General features: G+C 38.0%; 1 protein-coding gene and 1 non-coding gene across 21 annotated transcripts in view; both read left to right on the top strand.

Annotated features, from left to right (window-relative positions):
• EPB41 (erythrocyte membrane protein band 4.1) overlaps positions 1-24,068 on the top strand; it is a 199,172-nt gene that overhangs the window by 80,661 nt on the left and 94,443 nt on the right. For 19 of the 20 annotated variants that reach the window (XM_053898488.1, XM_053898494.1, XM_053898515.1 and 16 more), the window contains exons 2-4: positions 3,715-4,192; positions 11,245-11,457; positions 13,767-13,871. In XM_053898488.1, coding sequence (XP_053754463.1) covers positions 3,722-4,192; positions 11,245-11,457; positions 13,767-13,871 — 789 coding nt within the window. In that variant the 5' untranslated portion in view covers positions 3,715-3,721. The remainder of the gene's footprint in view (positions 1-3,714; positions 4,193-11,244; positions 11,458-13,766; positions 13,872-24,068) is intronic. The other variant, XM_053898530.1, reaches the window with a different exon arrangement.
• Positions 23,318-23,424, top strand: LOC128775944 (U6 spliceosomal RNA). Its single transcript, XR_008420921.1, has one exon. It is a non-coding gene; the product is annotated as a U6 spliceosomal RNA (small nuclear RNA).

Below are 24,068 nucleotides of genomic sequence, written 5' to 3'. Positions count from 1 at the left end.
TATCAGACATTTTGACATACTTGTGAGTTTCTGCTAAATAAGACAGAGACACTGCCCTCATATGTGTTGTACATTCTGTTGGGGAGGGCAGACAATTCAAAAAAAAAAAAAAAGGAAAAAAGGAAAGCAAATAAGCAAGGTAATTTTAGACAATAAGTGCCATGCAGGTAGTTAAAACAAGGTGAGTTGATAGTGTCTTGGTGGCTAATTTTTTTTAAATGTGAGTACAGTTGACACAGAATTTATATAATAATAATTCTGTGATTGTTTATCCAAAGGAAATAAAAACACTAATTTGAAAAGATACATGCACCCCTATGTTTAATGCAGCATTATATATAATAGCCATGATATGGAAGCGACTTAAGTGTCTATCAATAGAGAAATGGATAAAGAAGATGTGGTTAGTGTGTGTGTGTGTGTGTGTGTGTGTGTGTGTGTGCGCGCGCGCACAGCGCGCGCCTGCACGTGTGCGGTGGAATATTACACAGCCATAAAAAAGATGAGATCATGCCATTTGAGACAACATGGATGGACTTGGAGGGTATTATGCTATGTGAAATAAGACTGAGAAAGGCAAATATATTATTTCACTCATAAGTGGAATCTAAAACAATAACAAAAACAACAACAAATGAATAAACAAAGACAGAATCAGATCTCTAAATACAGAGAACAAACTAATGGTTGCCGGGGGAGGAGGGTAGAGGGTTGGGTAAAATGGGTGAAGGGGAGTAGGAGATACAGGCTTCCAGTTATGGAATAAAGTAAGGCACGGGATTAAAAGATTTAGCATAAGGGGTATAGTCAATGATACCGTAATAGCGATGTATTGGGACAGATGGTGGCTACACTTGTGGTGAACACAGCATAATGTATAAAGTTGTTGAATCACTTTATACATATGTCTTGATCACTCATTCCTAAATGTATCAAAGAGTTCATACCAGTGGAGATACCAAGAGCACCGATTTTGGGCAAGTATGACTTGCCGAGTATGACTACTTGGACAATTTGGAATTACCATAGCTCTATGGATAAAATTTTCAATTAACTTTTGACTAAGTAACAAAAAGAATTCTGAAAAACGTTAATCGTTCAGCTTCTACATTTAACAATATGTTGCATTCTTTGCTTCATTCATTATTTCAGCGAGCATTTGTTGAGCATTTATTGTGTCAAGTATTTTTCACTGTTCTACTTTCTAAATGTAGCTTTTTGCCATCTTTATTTCTTAGACATTTTGAGTATGTTCCAAAAGTAATAGTCTTTTTTTTAATGCCTTGCTACTCAAAGAGTGGCCATTGGGCCAGCAGCATTGGCAACATCTGGGAGCTTGTTAGAAATGCAGAATCTCAGGCTCCATGCCAGACTTGCTGAATCAGAATCTGTATTTTAACAAGATTTCTAGGTGATTCAGTGCACATTAAAATTTAACAAGTACATATATAGCATATGGATTGTTACCATCTGTGTGTTTTTTTTAAACAATTGAGTACTTTTACTCATTCAGTTACTTTCTTAAAGACTCCCTTTCATGTGAAAGCAATTACAAAAATATCCTTAGAAAATATTTTCTATTTTTAAAACTATATGAAAAAAATTATAAAACATGGGAATAAATACATATTCTTTATTTAGAGTAAGATGTAGGTAAAATACTGTTAGAAGTGGGGCTTAAGTGATTTTCACATCTGCTAAAACTTTCACAAAAGATTTGTAATTTTTTAAAATAGACCTTTATGAGAGACCTTGCTATAGTCTGTTGTATGGGAAAATTTTAATGTAGCAGTGGTTTTGGTACCTTTTTAGTAGGGTGAATGATGAAGTCATATATGAAACTCATGGGAAATAATCCTAAGTTCTCATCCCATCCTCTATTTTTGCAAAGGAAGTATGAAATAAACTGGTGCCCTCAAATCAAATCATTAGTCTTTTAGAATAAATAGTAGTTTGATGTCCAGGTTTTCTTTTTGGTCGTTTGATTACTTAGAGATTAAAAAAAAAGAATTTTGGAAAAATCAATTGCCTACTCCTAATAGGAGAAATTGAAGACAATTTTATTTATTTTATTTAAGTACAAGTGTACCTCACTCAAAGGTAACAAATGAAGAATGTATATTGGTCAGTAAATGTTTTAAGTAGTTTATAAGACTGAATTGCATATTTTAGTAGCACAGAGTAAACTTTTATGACTTAGTAAATGAGAGTAGAAAATGTGCTTTGGTAAATTTTTTATCATTTAAAATATTTTTAATGCTTAAAATAATTGCCAGGAGAAATACATCATAGGTAGGAAGAACTGCAAGTGCAAAGGGCCTGAGGAGGGAATGAGCTAAATATAGTTTATTAATTTGGATTGTGAACATTCAAATAAAATTACTTCATTTAAACAGTGTGAAGCAGATGTGAAGACATGGTAAATGCCACTTTTTAAATGGAGTACTTTAAAAAAAATTTTTTTTTAATGTTTATTTATTTCTGAGACAGAGAGAGCATGAGTTGGGGAGGGGCAGAGAGAGAGGGAGACACAGCATCAGAAGCAGTCTCCAGGCTCTGAGCTGTCAGCACAGAGCCTGATGCGGGGCTCGAACTCACAAACCGTGAGATCATGACCTGAGCCGAAGTCAGTCGCTCAACCGACTGAGCCACCCAGACACCCCTGAGTACTTCTTAGCAGTGAATCAACACGTAAGATCATCAATAGTCAACTTTATTTCCTGGTGTCACAAAAGTTCCCTTGTATGTTGGTTATTCTTTAGTAAAGTAGATGTGACGATGTTTTTTGGCTATTATTATGAGACCTGACTAATAATACTGGGATTTTTGAGATTAAGAGGCTAGAAAGCAACAAGTTTCAAATATGTGAGGTCTATAGCCTGCCTTCTTCTTTCCTTTGCTCTCAGCATTTGCTTTCCAAATCTGTCTTCTCTATTTTGCTCCTTTATTTTTCTGTTATTTTCTGTTTTTCTCTATTGTAATAGCTTCACTGTCTACTCTTATACACTAAGTATTCAGAATCATATTTTTCAGAAGAAAAAATATCTTAAAGAACTTACAGCAGGATACTTTTGTAAGAGGCTGTAATTTAGTAATGTAACATGAAAATTTAAGGATTTTTTTTTGGTGATTATTTTAATCAAATACTTGTCATTGCTGTTGTCAAGTCTAATAATTGATCAGAATTCAGCATTTGCTGTTCTTATTAGAGAGGTGAATGCATTCTAAGAAATACATAGAAAAAGAACAATAAAGAGTTGGGGACTTTTTAATCTCACCATTTATTGGGGTGTAGAGAATTTTGGAAAGGATAATTCCTGTAAACTTTGCACTTTTATTAGATTGATGGTATACAAATAAACATAGTATACAAATAAGATCCTTTTTTAGGAAGGATAAAATGGTATTTGCTATATACAGTTCTGAGCATTGAATTAAAAATATGCATTTCTCTGAGGTGGCCTCAGGGGAAAGGTAATTTCTCCATGTGCACATATTTAGCAAGTCACAGCATTAATAATTTATTCAGGATGTATAGGTAAGGTATTTTTTTGTACTTTAATGCAAAGTCTCATGCTTAATGGACTGGAGTACTGTCTGTGGGTGATTAAATATCTAAATATATTAATTTTGGCACACTTGACGTGATTTAGGGTTTTGCCTACAGTAATCTGTTTTGATTATAAGAGTTCCCCTTTTCTGTCTTTTTAATAGCAACATTATGACAACAGAGAAGAGTTTAGTGGCTGAGGCTGAAAATTCACAGCACCAACAACAGAAGGAAGAAGGTGAGGGAGCCACAAATTCCGGCCAACAAGAAACTCAGCTGGAGGAGCCTTCTCAAGAGGCAGCTGAAGGAGATAATCAGTGTGAACAGAAGCTGAAAACATCTAATGGAGATACTCCTACACATGAAGACTTAACCAAGAACAAGGAACGGACATCAGAAAACAGGGGCCTATCACGGCTGTTCTCCTCGTTTCTCAAAAGGCCTAAGTCTCAGGTGTCTGAGGAAGAAGGCAAAGAAGTAGAGTCAGCTAAAGAGAAATGTGAAGGAGGTCAGAAAGAGATAGAATTTGGAACCGGCCTTGATGAAGAGATCATTTTAAAGGCCCCAATTGCAGCTCCTGAACCTGAACTCAAAACAGACCCATCCTTGGATCTTCATTCATTAAGCAGTGCAGAAACACAGGTAAGGATGTGCAAATGTGTGAGAGGTGTGTAATGAAGATCATTTACATACTTTGTTTTTCACTTAAAAACATTTGGTTTTATTTCTTACTGACCAGTTGACCTAGGCATTGATAGTAATGAGTTTAACATGAAACTTTGGAATTTCTGTTCTAAGGAAATTGTTGTAGTCAATGGAAACTTGTCTTTTTAAAATTTTTTTTGAAGTTTGTTTATTTTTGACAGAGAGAGTGAGAGAGAGAGAGAGCGAGCATGAGCTAGGGAGGGGCAGAGAGAGAGGGAGACACAGAATCTGAAGCAGGCTCCAGGCTCTGAGCTGTCAGCACAGAGCCTGACACGGGGCCCCGAACTCACGAACCATGAGATCATGACCTGGGCCGAAGTCGGATGCTTAACTGACTGAGCCACCCAGGCGCCCCTGAAAACTTGTCTTTTTAAAAGATATACTCTGTACTTTTATATTTACATTTTATAAGTCAAAACAAAATGAAAGAAAAGTATTAGATTAGATTAGATTAGATTAGATGAGTTTATTCAGCCTATATATCATTTGGCTGTAATAATAGAACAAGTCCAAGATTTTTTAATGAGAGGGGGGAAAAAGTGAGGTGGTTTAGAGTTCATTTTGTTGGAATTATTAGGAATGGGACAGTTTATTTACAAATATGGTCCTTCTATGAAAATCCTCCCTCAAAAAAGCAATGTAATAGATTCAAGCCATCCAGAGGTGTGTGCTAGGTTTGAGCCATGCCTGCCTTATTTTTATTGTTTTCTCCAACTAGATTATGTTACCAGTGTGTAAGTTATAGATAAGGAAGGCTAGCTGTTTATATCACCTTTGTAATATACAGTAGTTTGGGAACTTAATTGTGTCACAGTAACGCGTTGCTACTCAAAGAGTGGCTATTGGGCCAGCAGCATTGGCAACATCTGGGAGCTTGTTAGAAATGCACAATCTCAGACTCCATTCCAGACTTGCTGAATCAGAATCTGTATTTTAACAAGATTGCTAGGTGATTCGATGCACATTAAAATTTAACAAGTACATATATAGAATGTACTAAACATGAGTTGTGAATTTGTTTATGTGTTTATTTTTTTGTCTGGTATCCAAAAATATTAGAAAGTATTAGTACCATAATGCAAACTATTGTGTAGGAATCCCATTTGCTTTTAGCCTTACTAACTACAAATTAAAAGCTATTTTAGGGGCACCTGGGTGGTTCAGTTGGTTGGGCGGCCGACTTCAGCTCAGGTTACGATCTCACGGTTCATGGGTTTGAGCCCCTCGTCGGGCTCTGTGCTGACAGCTCAGAGCCTGGAGCATGCTTTGGATTCTGTGTCTCCCTCTCTCTCTGCCCCTCCCCATCTTGCACTCTGTCTCTCAAAAATGAATAAACATCAAAAAAACCACTACTTTTATTTCTGAAGTATGTGAGCACTATTTGCATTGTTACAAGTATAAATCCTATGTTTTTATTATAGGACTCAGGTTTGGGATAAACAATTTTATTAGATTTTTAAAAAAATATATGTATTTCTAGGGGCACCTGGGTGGCTCAGTCGGTTGAGCGTCCGACTTCGGCTCAGGTCATGATCTCGCGGTCTGTGAGTTCGAGCCCCGCGTCAGGCTCTGTGCTGACAGCTCAGAGCCTGGAGCCTGCTTTGGATTCTGTGTCTCCTTCTCTCTCTGCCCCTCCCCCGCTCGTGCTCTGTCTCTCTCTCTCTCTCTCAAAAGTAAAATAAACATTAAAAAAATATATATGTATTTCTAAAAATGTTACTTGTATATTAAAAGTGCTAAGAGTAAAATTTAGGATAAAGTTGTAATTACGTACTTGCTGTTAGTGCAACAAGGTTGAAAAGATTTACTATATAGTGTAAGTTAAGAATGCAGGCTATAGAATCAGTCTAAGAAATCATAGCTGAGTGGCACTTTTGCTTAATCAGTTTCCTCCTCTGTGCAATGGGGATAATATTCACCACCTCTGGCTATTAGGAGGATTAAACGAGATAAACACAGAAGGCTCTTAAGACATTGTCTGGCACCCATTAAATGTTTATTATTATCACTCAGTTAATAAATATGAACAGAAAAGGCAAAGAAACCCTACATATCTTAGTATTATTAATTTAATTTACTTTTAGAAATACCAAAGAAGTTAAATTACATTATCTTCCAGGAAGCCTTATACTTTGAAGAGGTTTTTAACTGCTTTTTTCTCTTCTGCTTTTTATGTGGGGAAAAATCCATATTTTGTTTTAGTTAGCATTTGAATGAAGGCTAGTCTATTTTATCTAAAGATCATAGCATTTGTACTGAAGTTAAAACAGATGACGGACAAAGTTAATTTTAGATTTAACTAAAGTCTCATTCATTGAAACTTTATTAAATCAGAATTGTGATAAATTGTATGCAGGTGTTTATATATAAAGAAAAAGAAAATATATTAGTACTGTTAATAAATTTCAAGGAGATATTGATTAAAGGAGAAAACTATTTTGGGCTTTTTAGAAGCTAGTATTTATAATCAAAACCTTCTAGATCAGAACCTTGTGGGCAAAAGTTTATTTGCTTAACCATATTTCTATATATGTGGTAGAGTTTCATTTGAGTGGTCCTTTTCTATCCAGGTTTTTTAAAAACCTAGTCTTCGTCTAGGATACCTTGGGTTTTTTGGAAGCCATATGTAAGTTTTTAATGTTTATTTATTCACTAAACAAATTTTTATTTAGGGGTGCCTGAGCAGCTCAGTCTGTTCAGCATCCAACTCTTGATTTCAGCTCAGGTCATGATCTCATGGTTCGTGAGTTTGAGTCCTGCATCAGGCTCTGTGCTGACAGAGCTGACCCTGCTTGGGATTCTGTCTTCCTCTCTCTCTGCCCCTCCCATACTGCTCTCTATTTTTCTCTCAAAATGAATAAAAATAAACTTAAAAAAAAAAGTACTACAAACCCCCCAAATATTTCTTGAAAACCTACTATATGTGCCAGGCCTTAAGCTGGATATCATTGGTAAATGAAAACTACAATATGACATAGGCTTAAGATCATAAAATCTGGAGCCAGACTGGTCACTTACTAACTGAATGATCGTAAGCAAGTTACTTTAGCTTCTCGGGCTACAGTTTTTTTCTTTTCTTTTCTTTTCTTTTCTTTTCTTTTCTTTTCTTTTCTTTTCTTTTCTTTTCCTTTCTTTTCCTTTCTTTTCTTTCTTTTCTTTCTTTCTTTCTTTCTTTCTTTCTTTCTTTCTTTCTTTCTTTCTTTCTTTCTTTCTTTCTTTAATTTTAATCCCAGTATAGTTAAGTACAGTGTTATATCAGTTTTAGATGTACAATATAGTGAATTGACAATTCTGTACATTACTCAATGCTCATTATGATAAGTGTTCTTGATCTCCTTCATCTAATTTTTTTTTCTTGCAGTTAGGTTATTTTCATTTTTATTTTTTTCATATCATAAACTTAATTTCTTTTTTAAAATTTTATTTTAATTCCAGTGTAGTTAACATGTAGTGTTATATTAGTTCCAGGTGTACAATATAGTGATTTAGAAATTCTGTATATTACTTAGTGCTCATCAAGATAAGTGTGCCCTTAATCCACTTCACCTATTATTTTCCCCTTTCCTCCCTCAACCATCTCTTTGTTCTCTATAGTTAAGAGTCTGGTTTTTAGGTTTGTCTCTTTTTTTCCTCTTTGTTTATTTTGTTTCTTAAATTCTATGTATGAGTGAAATCATATGGTATTTGTTTTGCTCTGACTGGCTTATTTTGTATAGCATTGTATTCTCTAAATCTATCCCTGTTGTTGCAAATAGCAGGGTTTCATTCTTTTTTATGGCTGAATAATATTATCTATTCATCTATTGATGGATACTTGGGCTGCTTTCATAATTTGGCTATTTTAAATAATGCTGCAGTAAACATAGGGGTACATGTATCTTTTCAAATTAGTGTCTTTGTGTTCTTTGGGTAAATACCCAGTAGTGCAATTACTGGATTGTAGTGTAGTTCTATTTTTAACTTTTTGAGGAGTCTCCATACTGTTTTCCACAGTGGCTGCACCAATTTGCTTTTCTACCAACACTGCACGAGGGTTCCTTTTTCTCCACATCCTCGTCAACACTTGCTTCTTGTGTTTTTGATTTTAAAGATTTTATTTGTAAGTAATCTCTACACCAATGTGGGGCTGGAGCTCATGACTCCAAGATTAAAAGTCACATGCTCCACTGACTGAGCCAGCCAGGCGCCCCATGTTTTTAGCCATTCTGATAGGTGTGGGGTGAAATTTCATTGTGGTTTTGATTTGCATTTCCCTGATGATGAGTGATGTTGAGCATCTTTTCATGTGTCTGTTGGCCATCTGTATGTATTCTTTGGAGAAATGTCTGTTCATGTCTTCTGCTCATTTTTAAATTAGATTATATGTGGTTTTTTGTATTATGTAAGTTTTAAAATACATCTTGGATACTAACCTTTTATCGGATATATCATTTGCAAATATCTTCTCCCATTCAGTAGGTTATCTTTTAGTTTTGTTGGTTGTTTCCTTTGCTGTGAAGAAGGTTTTTATTTTGATGTATTCCTGTAGCAGGATTCTCACACAGAGAGTTGTGACACCGAGGTTTTTCTTTCCAGGAAGCAACTTTATTCGTACCAGCATGGCTCAGTTGGGTTTGTACCCGAAGAACTGAGCCCCGAATGCCACGTGGCAGTTTTTAATATATTTTTTTACTTCTTTGTCTCCCATATATGGTAACACACAAGCATGCAGTCTAATTAAGTGGTCTCATGTTACAAGGTCGTGAGGGATGTTGTCACTTATAGCCAGGTTGCCTTGAGGTTTTTTTCTTTCCTTAAGGAGGGGATCCTACCGTAGTCCCAGTAGTTTATTTTTGCTTTTGTTTCCTTTGCCTCAGGAGACATCTAGAGAAATGTTGCTATGGTTCTGGCCTTTGTTTCTTATCTGTCAAATAGTCCTCTCCCCACAGGGTTATTATGAGGATAAAGCAGGTTCATATAAGTAAAGCTTTTAGAATAGTAACTGGTCCATTTAAAAAAATTTTTTTTAAATGTTTATTATTTATTTTTGAGAGAGAGAGACAGAGTGTGAGCAGGGGAGGGGCAGAGAGAAAGGGAGACACAGAATCCGAAGCAGGCTCCAGGCTTAGAGCTGTCAGCATAGAGCCTGATGCGGGGCCCGAACCCACATACCATGAGATCATGACCTGAGCTGAAGTTGGACGCCCAACTGACTGAGCCACCCAGGCACCCCGTAACTGGTCCATTTTAATTGTTATGTATGTAGCGTTGTTGTTGTTGTAAAACGTAATCCTTATTCTTGATGACTTTCTAGTCTAATGGAAGAGACAAACAAATGAGTGAATATAAAACATTTATTATAATAAATGTTATAAAGGCAATATATGGGGTACTGACATGAATAGCAGAGTGGGGGATAGGATAGATATGATTGTTAATTGAAGGCCTCTCTGAAGAGGTCGCATTTAAAAGGGTCATGAAGGATGGGAAGGAGCCTTTTAGACCACCTCCAATATCTAATGCAGAAGCCAAATAATTAAATACTTTTTCCTAAATGTCAATCATGGATTCTTCTGAAAGAAAAGAATCAGCGAGATTTAGTTAAGAATATTAAGAACCTTTCAGCAGTTTTATTATGCTGGAATTAAGAAAGTAGGTGCCAAAATGTTATTTCACTTACCTGTGTAACTTTGGGATGACCTCATGATAACCCTAGGTTTTCAATTTGTCCCTTGCTTCTTAGAGTCTGCTTCACAATTAGCATGATTGGTAAGTGGTAGAAAGAAGTTAACTGGTATTACAGTTGTTAGCCTAGTTTATAATGTTGCTTTATGCTCTAAAATTGGTCCTAGGAATCCCTGTTAGCCATTCATAAGATTTAGAATATGTGATAAATCACATCTCATTTTGCACTTCATAAGGCTACCTTGCTAAAATTGAGGAGCTTAGGGGCAACTGGGTGGCTCAGTTGGTTAAACATCCAAATTCGGCTCAGGTCACGATCTCACGGTGGTTCGTGAGTTGAACCCCACATCAGGCTCTCTGCTAACAACTCAGAGCCTGGAGCCCGCTTCAGATTCTGTGTCTCCCTCTTTCTCTGCCCCTCCCCCACTCGTTCTCTATCTCTATCTTTCAAAAACAAACAAATGTTAAAAAATTAAAAAAAAAAAAAGTTGGGGTGCCTGGGTGGCTCAGTTGGTTAAGAGTCCAACTCTTGGTTTTGGCTCAGGTCATGATCTCACGATGTGTGAGTTCGAGCCCTGCATCGGGCTCTGTGCTGACAGCGCAGAGCCTGCTTGGGATTCTGTCTCTCTCCCTTTCTCTCTGGCCCTCCCCCACTCACTCTCTCTGTCTCTCTCTCAAAAATAAATAAATAAAACTTAAAAAAAAATTTTAAAAAATAAAGTAAAATTGAGGAGCCTATAGGGCATCTGCGTGGCTCAGTCAGTTGAGTATCTGACTCTTGATTTCGGTTCAGGTCATGATCTCATGGTTGGTGAGACTGAGCCCCGTGTCAGGCTCTGCACGACAGACAGTGCAGAGCTTGCTTGGGATTCTCTCTCTGCCCCTCCCCCACTTGGGTGGTGCTCTTGCTCCCTCTCAAAATAAACAAAAGTAAACATTAAAAAAATAAATAAAATTGAGGAGCATGGGGCAGAGATGGTAAGGTTTTAATAAACTTTAATAATACATAATGGCATAGCCAGGAAGAATGTATATGCTGAGTGCAATAGACTGGTGTCCTCTAGTTTATCAGAAACCTTCATGTATTGATTTGAAAGATAGGATTCTACCTGAGAAGTTTTGAAGATAGCATAGTGTGTAGATCTTGTAGGAGATTATAATATCTTTTATAGATAAATAATTATTTAATCTTAATATCACTTAAATTTGTCTTAACATTTTTTTCTTCTTCAGTGCATTCATTGGTAGCATCATTATAGGTAAAACTGTATAGAGCCTATTTTGTGAAATGTTTTTATTACTGACTTGATGTCACGGATATGTAGCCTGCCCAGGAAGAACACAGAGAAGACCCAGATTTTGAAACTAAAGAAGGAGGAGGACTTGAAGAGTGCTGTAAAATAGAAGTGAAAGAAGAAAGTCCTGAATCAAAAGCAGAAAGAGAATTAAAAACTTCCCAGAAATCAATCAGAAGACACAGAAACATGCATTGCAAGGTTTCTTTGTTGGATGACACAGTTTACGAATGTGTTGTGGAGGTGAGTGCATTTTAATTTCCGTAGTCAGAACTCTTACAGGTTGTTTCCTGTAGGGTTGAGTGTCAGTGACTATTTCTATGGACTGAAATTTTAATAGTAATTTTCTGGAAGTGGAGGTGTGGAAGGATTATGAGTGAGTCTTATTTTCTTCTCCAGTTTTTTTCTGTATCTGTCAAATCTTGTGAATTAAGCATGTGTTACTTTTAGAATCCAAAGCAATTTTCTTTAAAAGCAATTGGTTTGTTATTTATAGAGTGACCTAGCATGATTATATTTTCCAGGTAACCTCAATTTCTGATATTAGGTCTAGTTATCCCCATAACTGTATTTGTCAAAAAATTGCTATGTGTTCATTTCTGCTGTCCCAGATCTAAACCTTAATAAGCTTTGGTTTATTCAATGTATTTCTTGAGCCCCATGAAATAGGATATAAAAAATTTAAATCAAGTAATGCCATTTCTCAAAATACTCTATTATTTTCTGAAAGAATAAGTAATTGAGTTGGGATTTAATGAAAATGTCAATTATGTGGTTACTCTTTTGCTCCTTCAAGACAAATTAAGGATTTTTAAAATCCTTAAAAATCTAGTAACTGTTTTTTTTTTAACTAGAGCAGTAATTATCAGTTATATGCTTGATATAAAGCAGTTGTTATGAATATTACTAATAATAGCCTTTATTGATAAGACATATAATTCACATATACTTGTATCTTAGGTATGTAATAAATATGTCTGAATTGAATTATCTGTATGCAAACATATCAAAGCTCTAATAGTCTAAAATATTATATTCTATTAATAAACATTCCTTTTCCAGGTTTTAAAAAAGAAATCTAGAAAAATACACTACTGAACTTTGAAAATAGTCACTACACTTGGTAACTAGAGACCTATGGTCTGCTCTTTCTGCTTCTCATCATTAGCTAGTTGAGAGATGGGGAAAGCTATTCCACACTCATTCTTCCCATTCAGACTAAGGTCCAGATATGGGTCCTTTATATCTGAAACATTTGGGGGCAGATGTGTTTCAGAATTCAGAATATTTTGGACTTTAGAAAGACAGTGTTTACTTATGCTGCATATTTCATAACACACCCACTAGGGTGTGTGGCAGTACCAAGATTCATTCTAAGATGGGTAAATAAAGATCATAAATAGCCTCATAACAGTTCAGGGCAGAATTTGCCTTCAAATGAACTTTGGACACCCTCCCTCTGGGGAAAAAAAAGGCCTAAAATTTTACTTTTTAGAGCTTTTGGATTTTGGAATTATAAATAAAGGAGTAGGGGCCTATACATGAAGAATTCCCTAATCATTTCTGTCATTTGGAATGAAAACATATGAGGGAAAACAGTGAAGAAAATGATGTATCATAGATGGGTTAAGTCTGAAAATGAATGAACATCTACTAACAGTCATTAAAAGCAACTCTGCTCATTGAGAGAAGGACAGGTGTATGTGTGTCAAAAAGTATTCTAATTTTTTTGAAGTATTTTTAAAAATACATTTCTCAGCAATTGTTAGCATGTTTGATTTTTTTCAACAATTCCAGTAAATAGACAGTATAGGTATAAATATTCTTACCATTTTACATATGAGAAAGCTAATGTTCAGAAATATTAATAGAATTAATCCAGGTTGTTTAGCTTGTAAATGGAGGAGCCAGGACTTTTTGACTGTACATCTTAGCCTCTAAGTTAGGCTAAGTAGGAGTATTAGTACCCAAATTTGGCAGTGGTAGGATTTCCTACGTAAAGAAACATTAAGAAAATGATTTATAGCACACCTGAAAAAGCCACTGCAACAGGTAATGTCTATAGGGTATCTAGAATTTTAGACTTTGTGTGTTTTTCAGCAACCTACTGTCTTGGGACATTTGGTCTGAGAATGGTAGAAAGCCTAATGATTTCCATAGCATAGCCATTATTAATTGTCAACGTCGACAGCAGATTCAGTGAATTTAGGTGGTCATGATGATAGCAGACCATAGCAAGCTTCAGGAAATACTACACCAAAAATAAAGAATGTGATGTTTGGGTTGGAGGTAGGGAATGGTTGATGAAAGGAAGGTAAAATATTGCTTTGAATTCTAGCACTAGTTCCAGGCCACTAAGTGTGTTGCATATTTAAGCTGACAAATTAAGAAACAAGATTTTTATAACCCACCATTGTTCTACTTACGCTTTATAACCATCTGAAAGTAGTGGTAACCAAGGGTAAAAGAGGAAGCGGTAAAGTGACATTTTATTTTATTTGGTGATAAATACAAGAATAAGAGGAAACCTCATAATATATATGTCTTTGCAGAAACATGCTAAGGGACAGGATTTGCTTAAACGAGTGTGTGAGCACCTCAATCTTTTGGAAGAGGACTACTTCGGACTAGCCGTTTGGGATAATGCAACCTCTAAGGTGAGGAGACTGCTTGTCAAAAAATTTGTTTTAATCTTATATTGTTGTTAAAGATGTATTTATGCCTGCCTCTCCAAGACACAGTGCACTTAAGAGTTATTCTTGCCTCTTCTTATTTCTCAGATTTTCCCTCTAGAACAAACATCTTAAAGAAAAGATCATTGCTGGGGCACCTGGGTGGCTCAGTCGGTTAAGCGTCCAACTCTTGATTTCAGCTCAGGTCATGATCTTGTGGTTCATGGGTTTGAGCCCCACATTGGTCTCTGTGCTGACAGCATGGAACCTGCTTGGGGTTCTCTCTCTCCCCCCTCTCTCTCTCTGCCCCTACCCTGCTTGCTCTCTCTCAAAAAGAAATGAACAAACTTAAAAAAAAATTAAAAAAAAAAGATCATTGCTGGTGTGTTCTTTCATCATTGAGAGAAAGGATCTACTGTTCTCTATTTTTAATTTTTATTAATGTTTATTTATTTTTGAGAGAGAGACAGAGCACGAACAGGGGAGGGGCAGAGAGAGGGAGACAGATTCTGAAGCAGGCTCCAGGCTCTGAGCTGTCGGCGCAGAGCCCGACTTGGGGCTCCAAATGACAAACCACAAGATCGTGACATGAGCCAAAGTCAGATGCTTAACCAACTGAACCACCCAGGTGCCCCTGTACTATATTTTTAAAAAACAGGGGAGGTACAGAGCTATGATGTCCTGATTAGTAAGTAGATACCAATAACTTCATATATTATGCAGTTAGTATGTATTTAATAGGTTTGTAATAAATACTTACTGAATGGATGATCTACCAATATTATAATTATAGGATAATTATGACATATATTTATAATTTGAGAGTAGTTTTATAAAAGAGAATAAAGTCCCAATATTATCAAAATAGTCCTACAACGAATCTGACATTTTCTTCCAGACCAAATGAAACCAGTAGTTAACTTTTGGAAGAAGTAAAAGAAAGTGTGAGAACACAGAGAGGGGAGGAAAGTTAAAAGTCAGGTATTTACTTCAGAAAACTTGAATTATTTCCTAGCCCAATTTACTGAAAATTACAAATATTTAGCTTAAATTTAGTGATGAAAACTTTAGTACAGTTTAACAAGTCTTTGCAGGTGCTTTACAAGATGATGTGGATATGGCTGTGAATAAGATAGACATGGTCTCTTCCCTCTGGTGCTTGTGGTTTAGTGGATGAGTGTTACACAAAAGGAAAAACAAGATGTCATGAAAGGATATGGCCAGGGAAGTCTTCTCTGGGGAAGTGATGCCTGAGCCGAGAACTAAAGGCTGAAGCGGGCAAGTGAAGTGGGGAGAGAATGGCTTGTGTAAAGGCCTAGAATTGAGAGAGTGGCATTTGAGAAAGTAGGAGCCCGGCTAAACATAGGGAGTGAGGAATAGAGTAATAGGTGAATCTGGTGAGCTACACACCAGCCAGGCCATGGTGAGAGAGTTTTGTATACAATATGTTCAAAAAAAATGTTTTTAAATGTTTTATTTATTTTTAAGACAGAGAGAGACAGAGCATGAGTGGGGATGGGGCAGAGAGAGAGGGAGACACAGAATCTGAAGCAGGCTCCAGGCTCTGAGCTATGAGCACAGAGCCCAATGCGGGGCTTGAACTCACGAACTGTGAGATCATGACCTGAGCTGAAGTTGGATGCTTAACCAACTGTGCCACCCAGGTGCCCCTGTCTGTATACAATATATTTAAAGCCATTTCAAGGGCACCTGAGTGATTCAGTTGGTTGAGCATCCAACTCTTGGTTTCAGCTCGGGTCATGATCCCAGTTCCATGGGATCAAGCCCTGCCTCAGGCTCTGTGCTGAGTGTGGAACCTGCTTAGGATTCTCTCTTTCTCCTTCTGCCCTGCTCGTTCATTCTTTCTCTAAAACTAAAAAAACAAACAAAAAACAAAACAAAACCAAGAAAAAAACATTTTAGTTGATTCTTTATCCAAGATAATTTATATTTATTAAGAAAAGTTGAGGTGTGGCTGGGTGGCTTGGTCGGTTACGCGTCCAACTTTAGCTCAGGTCATGATCTTGTGGTTCACAGGTTCAAGCCCTGTGTCAGGCTCTGTGCTGACAGCTCGGAGCCTGGAGCCTGCTTCAGATTCTGTGCCTCCCTCTCTCTTCTTCTCCCCCACTCACGTTCTGTCTGTCTGTCTCTCTCTTTCTCAAAAATAAATAAACATTAAATTTTATAAGAAAAAAAGAAAAGTTGAGGGGCAGCAGCCTTTAACAGCTGCAGACTCTATAGTTCGATTATTTTGAGCTAGATAATGCAGACTAGAAGACATGGAATTGCCCTTTGCCTAAATAAAATCTATTTGTTGAATGTACTAGTAGTTAATTAGTAGATTGCAACAGTTTGTCTTTCTATGTGAGTGACTGTTTATTCAAACAGAAGAACTATGTCTGCCAGCACTAGGTTAATATTATTCTTTAAGGACTTAATCTTTGCCCTTAAAGGCTCAAACCAACTTGTACTGAAACCTCTAAGTTCGATTGATATGGGAAGATTGAAGGTAATTAAAAAAACAATACCCCAAAACTACAGTGAAAAACATTCAGCAGCTGTGGGCTAGAAAATTCTTCCATGAATCAAGGAAAATACTCAGAAAAGTATTCTATGTTATACAAGCTCAGTGAGGTAAAGTTCAATGTTTTTACATTGTGGGTACAAAAAGAAAGAAACCCAAGATTCATCTGAGAATAATTGAGAATGCTTGAATTTGGCATGTAAATAAAGTCACTGAGTACTTACTTGTTTAATATAACTGAAAATATTTTTTCTATGAACCATGCATAATTAAATTTTGAGAAGCTAGCTTATCTAAAGACATTCAGCAGAGGAAATTCTTTTCCACTTGCAGTTGAGTTTTTAGGGCCCACATTGGTACAAAAACTTTCAGTTGCAGTGAAAACTTTTCACCATTGTTGGTCCCATCCATATTTGTCCTGTCAGCAAGTTTTGTTTTCCTTATACTTTTCAAAATCTTAATAAGCAAATATTATATTGCTTTATTTATATTATTTATATTTGTGTGTGTGTGTGTGTGTGTGTGTGTGTGTGTGTAAAGTGATTTTAAAAATGGCTAATATAGGGGTACCTGGGTGGCTCTGTCAGTTGAGCATCTGACTCTTGATTTCGGCTCAGGTCATGATCTCATGATTCATAGGATCAAGCCCCATGTCAGGCTCTGCACTAGTAATGCAGAGCCTGCTTGGGATTCTCTCTCTCCTTCTCTCTCTGCCCCTCCCATGCTCTTGTTCTCTCATAAATAAACATTTTTTTAAAAAGTGGCTAATATAAAAGCTGAATAGCAAAGTATAAACCTGGCTGTGTAAAAAAAGGACATTGTTATCCCTTTTAGATAAAATATTTCTAGAAGAGAAAGGCTTTTGTCTCAGAATCATAATCTAGTTTCAACTTCCCTGATAGTTTATAAGAGCCGCTTAGGAGGAAGTCAGTGGGTAAGTGAATCCTGGGAAACGTAGGGCTTATCATATTCAGAGCATTTGACAGGTCTATAGCAGGGTCCAGGCTCTTACAGGATATCCAACAGGAACGTGGTCAGAGGCAATGAACTTTTCTATATTTTCTGCTTCTAAATTCATTGTGGTCAAACTTCAGCTCTCAGAAATGGGTCAAAGCAGAGGGTTTTTTTGGGTTAAAATGCGAGTCTTTAGGCTGATCCAGGAAGTAGGGCATAGGAGGGAAAGCAGGAACTTGCCAAGCAAATCTTGTACAAAAATAAATTTTGGGAAGACTTACCTTAGCACTGTCAGGTGAAAGGGCCAGTACAGTAGCAAAAGCCACCTTGGTAATGACCATCCTTCTTCAATATACTATCTCTTGAGTCACACTTCTTTAGTGTGGATGAGTTGCTCTGTCTGTCTTAATACATAGTTGTCCCTGGTATTTACCATCACCATCATCCTGGGGATGTTTTTTGAAATTTATTTTTATTTTGAGAGAGAGAGAGAGAGAGAGAGAGAGAGAGAGAGAGAGAGAGATAGTGTGAATGGGGGAGAGGAGAGAGAGCGAAAATCCCAGGCAGGCTCCACACTCAGTATGGAGCCCAACATGGGACTCCATCCCACGACCCTGGGATCATGACCTGAGCTGAAATCAAGGGTCGGATGCTCAACTGACTAAGCCACACAGGTGCCCCCATCCTGGGGATTTGATTTGCCTTTCTCCTGTAATGTTTCTCCTATTTCCTTTGTCTCAGCTTTTTCTTGTGTTTTGATAGAGTGCTTCTTCTGAGAAAGAAGGAGCACATGAGACATAATCTTGTTGAGACATTATATGTCTGAAAAAGGTCTACTCTACCTTCACATTTCGTTGTTAGTTTGGTTGGGTATATAATTTTATACTTGAACCATCATAATTTTGAAGGCATTGCTCCATTGTCTTCTAGCTTCCAGTGTTGCTATTAAGAAGGCCAAAGCCATTCTGATTCTTGATCTTCTGTATGACTTTCCCTTTGTAGAATTAAGCTAGTAGAATCTTATTTTCTTCCCTTTCCTTTCCTTTCCTTTCCTTTCCTTTCCTTTCCTCTCCTCCTCTCTCCCTCCTTCCCTTCCCCTTCCCCTTCCTTCCCCTTCCCCTTTCCCTTCCCCTTCCACCTCCCCTCCCCTCTCCTCTCCTTTCCTTTCCTTCCCTTTCCTTCCCTTTCTTCCTCTCTCCATCTCTCCCTCCTTCCCTCCCTCTCTCTCTCTATCTATCTTGTGGTATGCATTCCATAAATGTTTAAGAGTGAGACGTATTATTAAGTTTTAGAGAACAGATTTGTCACTTAATACTTGTGAGATAGGTAAGTTACTTCTTTTTTTCTCATTGGTAAAATGGGAATGATAATGAAATAATTTACATAAAAACATGTGGAATGGTACATGGCATGTAGAGAGCAGTCAATAAAAAGTAGGTATTATCATTATTATTTTGATAGTATTATTTTAAAATAAAATTACCAACTAAACAATGTTTTTGCTTTAAAAAATTAGATTTGTATGTCATAATCTAGAGGTGTATTCTGGAGCATTGTTCAAGCTCAGTAATCTACCTGATCTTTCTTGGGTTAAATAATCTACCTGGAGAACAGCATACTCTTTACTTAATTGCTATATCTAGCCATATTATTTGATTTCATTTTATTTTTGCATTTAAAATTTTTTTATAGATACAGTCAAATGGCCAAAATGGAGGTACCGATTTAATTTACAACAATAGGGAGAGACCCTGTTTCCCCACACTCTCACCAACCCACGATGCTAGGAGATTTTTTACTTTTGCAATCTGAATAGAAGGGAAAACCAAATCCAGGGCTTGCTTTCAAACCACAGCTCCAAGTCCATGGTTTTGGCTCACACCTTCCCCTGCCCAAACAGGTGAGGAAAGGGTTCCTCCGCCTTGTAAGTTTGAGCCCAGTGTGGAGCCAGTCTCCTTGCCAGCTATCTGGAAGAGAAAAGTCCATACAGACCAGCTTAGAAATGCCACCTCTTTATTGACCAGGTTGGTGGCAGAGGGTACCGCGAGCCAAGGGGAAAGAGCTCACTCTCACTCCACCTGGCTCTCAGTCTGGTGTTGGCTGCTTTGGAGACAGAGCAGGAAGTGTCTTTGGCCAAAGGCCTGCTCACAGCTGGAGTAGTGATGCCTGGGCCATGGGCTTGCTGCCTAGTGCCGTGGGGGGACGAGGTGGGGGGGGGGGTACGTGACACAAGCTTTGAGTGGCCAGTTTGGAGGGGAATGAAAAAGTCCATAGGGCACTGACAACGAAGATAGGGTTGGCCATCGGTGGCATGGTGTGTGTGGCGGAGGTGCAAGTTTGGAGGGGTAGCAGAAGGACTTGGAGCCCAGAAGTGGGCTGCCAGCTTGGAGCTATGGCCAAAGGCCTTTGGGCAGTGTAGGCACAGGTATGGGCAGGCACTCGCTGTGCGTGAGGTGGTGGGCTGCCAGGTTGAAGGTAAGAGAGGGCCTTGGGGCAATTGGGGCACGGATGGGGGTGGGCTGTGCTGTGTGCCAGCCGGTATGGGGCCAGCTTGGACTGGTAAGAGAAAGCCTTGTCATAGTCGCAGCAGCAGTGTGGGTGCTGGGGTGGGGCTGCCAGAGGGGCCTGGAAGGTGCCCCTGCAGAAGTGGCAGGCCCTGGAACCAACTGGCTGGACTTCTGCGGTGAGCCCTGGTGGGGAGCTCCTCCCTTGGTTCCTGGTTCCTTGCCACTGGGAAGGGACTCAGGGTCCCCGGGCTGACTCCTCATCTTTGTGTCTCATTCCATCATCTTGTTGGCCCAGGAACCCAGAGGGAGGTAGGCGACACTGGTGATTATTAGGCTGATGGGGACAGAGCTATAGGGCCTGGAACTTGGTTTAGTTTTCGTCCACTGGTGCTACGTAACTGCTTCCTTCTTGTTGAGGAATTTCATCCTTGGCGTGGAGGGGACAGGGGAGACCTGCAGAAGGCCCCTCTGGTAGTGGCTGCTGCAGCTGCTGAGCTGCCCTCGGACACGGTGGAGATGCACTGCCTGGCACGCTATTCAATTTCATTTTAGTTACCATTACCTATGTGTATCTACTGTCAGTAAGCCAGATTTCCAGATACTGTCTTTAGAAATATATAGAGATTCATGAAATGATTACATCTGTAAAACCATTAATGTTTGTTAGTCATTTATCCACAGTTTCTGTCATTCTGAAAACACAAAGGATACCAGAGCTGTGGAAGCTCCTGGGGTTCAGTCCCCTCCTTTTAGAGATGAGAAAACTGAAGCATATGAAGAATGGTTTCCTCCCAGCTGTACAGCCTGTTTACTCCTGAAATTCCTTGCCTCCTGCTCCGTCCTAAATGATTTTCTTCTTCAAGAACTTTTAATTCCTCTGTCTTTGATTTTTACATTTTGTCTTTGTTTCTCTGCTTTTGTTTCCCATCTACAGAATTAGTTCCTGTTAAATTATAAAAATTCAACCGAGTAAATTTTAAAGATCTAATAATTGGCTTTAATAATCACTTCATGAATTGAGCAGTATCCCACCTAGGAGTGGAGGGGAGCCCTAAAGGGCTACATGAAAGGAAAGGTTTTTTAAGGTAGAGAGGGAATGGAAAAAAGGAAATTATTAGCAAAGAATCTACTGCTTTAGGCAAAGTCACCCTCCTAAGGGAAACAGAAAGGGTCTGTTAGTAAATTTCCTAGTGCTGACCAGGAAATTCCCATATTGGCTAGTTAACATTTCTGCAGTATTAAGTCTTGGTTTACTGACTTGGGGCCTTAACCTAAGTGACTCCATTTTGGGCCCATGGTTTTCTTTTTAACGGTTCTCGAATTGTGGGAAGAAATGTGAACCATAATACAAACGGAGATGAATATCCTCTTTCCATTCCCAGCCTGTTGTCTTCTTTTTTGTGTGTAAAGATTTGTCCGTTGTATATTAACTTCTCTCCTAAAGAGCTTCTGGATCTTTGTGTTTTGTTTGTAGACAGTTGGATACCTTTAGCAGGGAGGAAAGTTAATTGAATTGACTTTTCCTCATGTGGAATGGCTTGCTTGCTCTCTTTCTCTACTAACTGCATAATAACAGACCTATTGCCAGATTGAGTCTGGCTAGAGAAGAGGAAAAGCAGTCAGAAGCAAACTTCTATAGCCCTATGAGAGATTTATTACCACTATGAATCAAAATTACAGGAGTTAAGCAGTTGTTTCCTACATTTTATTCCTGCTTAGTTGCTTATGAATGAATCAAGGATTTTTTTTTCCCTTGGAGAAATATCATCCACATTAATTCCTACCCCCTACTCCAAATTCCTTCTCTAAGCAAAAATCGTGAGCTCTTTTGGTAAATAATGAGAATTTTATTTATTTATTTTTAATTAAAAAACATTTTTTTAATGTTTATTTATTTTTGACAGAGAGAGAGAGAGAGAGAGAGAGAGAGCGAGCATGAGTGGGGGAGGGGCAGAGAGAGAGGGAGACACAGAATCCGAAGTAGGCTCCAGGCTCTGAGCTGTCAGCACAGAGCCTGACGCGGGGCTCGAACTCACAGACTGCGAGATCATGACCTGAGCCGAAGTCGGATGCTCAACCGACTGAGCCACCCAGGGGCCCCAATAATGAGAATTTTAAATGAGGAGTTCATTCAATTCAATAGTATATGGTCTTTCTCCTTTCTTCCATTTTCTGTGTGGATGAATTTTCTTACTTTAGGAGTCAGATTTTCAACTCTGAATAATCAGTTACAGCCAAGAGGGTCTTTCTTTCACCTTGCAAAGGCAAATAGTAAACACCACTGGAGTGAGTATTAATTCAATAGTGTGAGGCATTTCATTTATAGTCATTTGAAAGGATGGATTGTTTTCCATTGATTATTGGCTAGCTTTGAAGGCAAATACCAGTAATGATTATATCTTTATTGTCTAGTAAATAAGAAAGACTAAAATGAATTTTGTAAACATACTTGTAGAGTAGGGAGGCTGTATTCAGGATCTTGGCTTTTGCTAGGAAGATTTGATTTGACATCTCTAGTGGATTTAAATGTGGCTTTTTTAACATGTGAAGAGTCAGATTTAGAATTACTATGTTAAAGAGTTTCTATAAACTTATTGGAGCAGTGATTTGAAGTAAACATACTAACAGTAGCATAAACAATCGTTATTCCTCAGATTAAGGAAGACAGATTGTGGAGTGTATAGATAAATCTTTTACCTCAAGAGACAAGGATTTGTATAGATCACTTACATGTATGTGTGGAGTTTTAGGACCTCCAGATAAGGGTAGATCATGACCAACTCAGGGCATGTTCTTTCTTAAAACTTTATGACTTAAGGTTATAATTGCTGCAAAAGATATGAAAAGTTCCTATTCATTTTACTTCATTAAATCCCATTGCCTTAGTTGAAACCTTATCACCTCTATCATGGCTTATTTTGGTAGCATTTTTCATTCGTTTATTCATGAAACATTTATCGAGTAGACAACATTTGTGTTGTGCCGGGCACAGCTATAAAACACATAGGTAGTCTCGTTGCTCAGGGAGCTCCCAGACTGATGGCGGGGGAGGGGGCAGTAGTAAGATGGGCACCCACATAGAAAGGGTTTCCTGCAGGAAGTAACATAAGATCTGACTTATAAGAGATGGTCAGGAATCTTCTAGATGAAGAAATTGGGATAGAGAATTCAAAGTGAAAGGGACAACACGTGAGAAGGTGTTTTGAAGTAGGAGAGCACAAGCGAGACCTGTAATTCTTCAGTTGAATGAATGAAGACCTATATCAGGCTACTGCTGTTGTTCATCTCTGCTGTTTTGAAACTTTTTTTTTTAAGCACAAGAAGGAATGTGATTCTTTTTGAATCACAAACTTAAATTCTGTTTGAAATGTTAATTTATTTAACTTACACGATATGATTGGCAAAATGGACCCTTAAAAGGGAATTCTTTAAAAAAATTTTTTTTAGTGCTCGCTTCGGCAGCACATATACTAAAATTGGAACAATACAGAGAAGATTAGCATGGCCCCTGCGCAAGGATGACACGCAAATTCATGAAGCGCTCCATATTTTTAAACCCATGGGGGAGGGGAAGGGAAAAAAAAAAAAGGAGGTTACAGTGGGAGAGGGCCAAAGCATAAGAGACTCTTAAAAACTGAGAACAAACTGAGGGTTGATGGGGGTGGGAGGGAGGGGAGGGTGGGTGATGGGTATTGAGGAGGACACCTTTTGGGATGAGCACTGGGTGTTGTATGGAAACCAATTTGACAATAAACTTCATATATTGAAAAAAAATTTTTTTTTAATATTTTATTTATTTTTAAGACAGAGAGAGACAGAGCATGAGTGGGGATGGGGCAGAGAGAGAGGGAGACACAGAATCCCAAGTAGGCTCCAGGCTCTGAGCTGTCAGCACAGAACCCGATGCGGGGCTCGAACCCACGGACTGTGAGATCATGAGCTGAGCCGAAGTCGGACGCTTAACTGACTGAGCCACCCAGGCGCCCCAAAAGGGAATTCTTAAAAAAAAAAAAATAAAGGGAACCCTTGTAACTGAAAGTATTCAAGTAGAAACCAGAAGATCATCAGAAGTGCTGTTTGAGAGGGCATGTTAAGATCCCTAATAAGATACAGTTCTTTTGTCCTTTCAACATTTTGTTTTATCGGTTAATTTCTGTCTCTTTTCGCTAGTTATAATCCTTTTGCCTGTCCTGCACA

Source organism: Panthera pardus, unplaced genomic scaffold (genome assembly GCF_024362965.1).
Source record: "Panthera pardus isolate Hobbes unplaced genomic scaffold, ASM2436296v1 HiC_scaffold_11, whole genome shotgun sequence".
In the NCBI taxonomy this organism is placed as follows: Eukaryota; Metazoa; Chordata; class Mammalia; order Carnivora; family Felidae; genus Panthera; species Panthera pardus.
The sequence above is the reverse complement of the archived record's forward strand: the minus strand, read 5'-3'. Positions and strand labels throughout refer to the sequence as shown.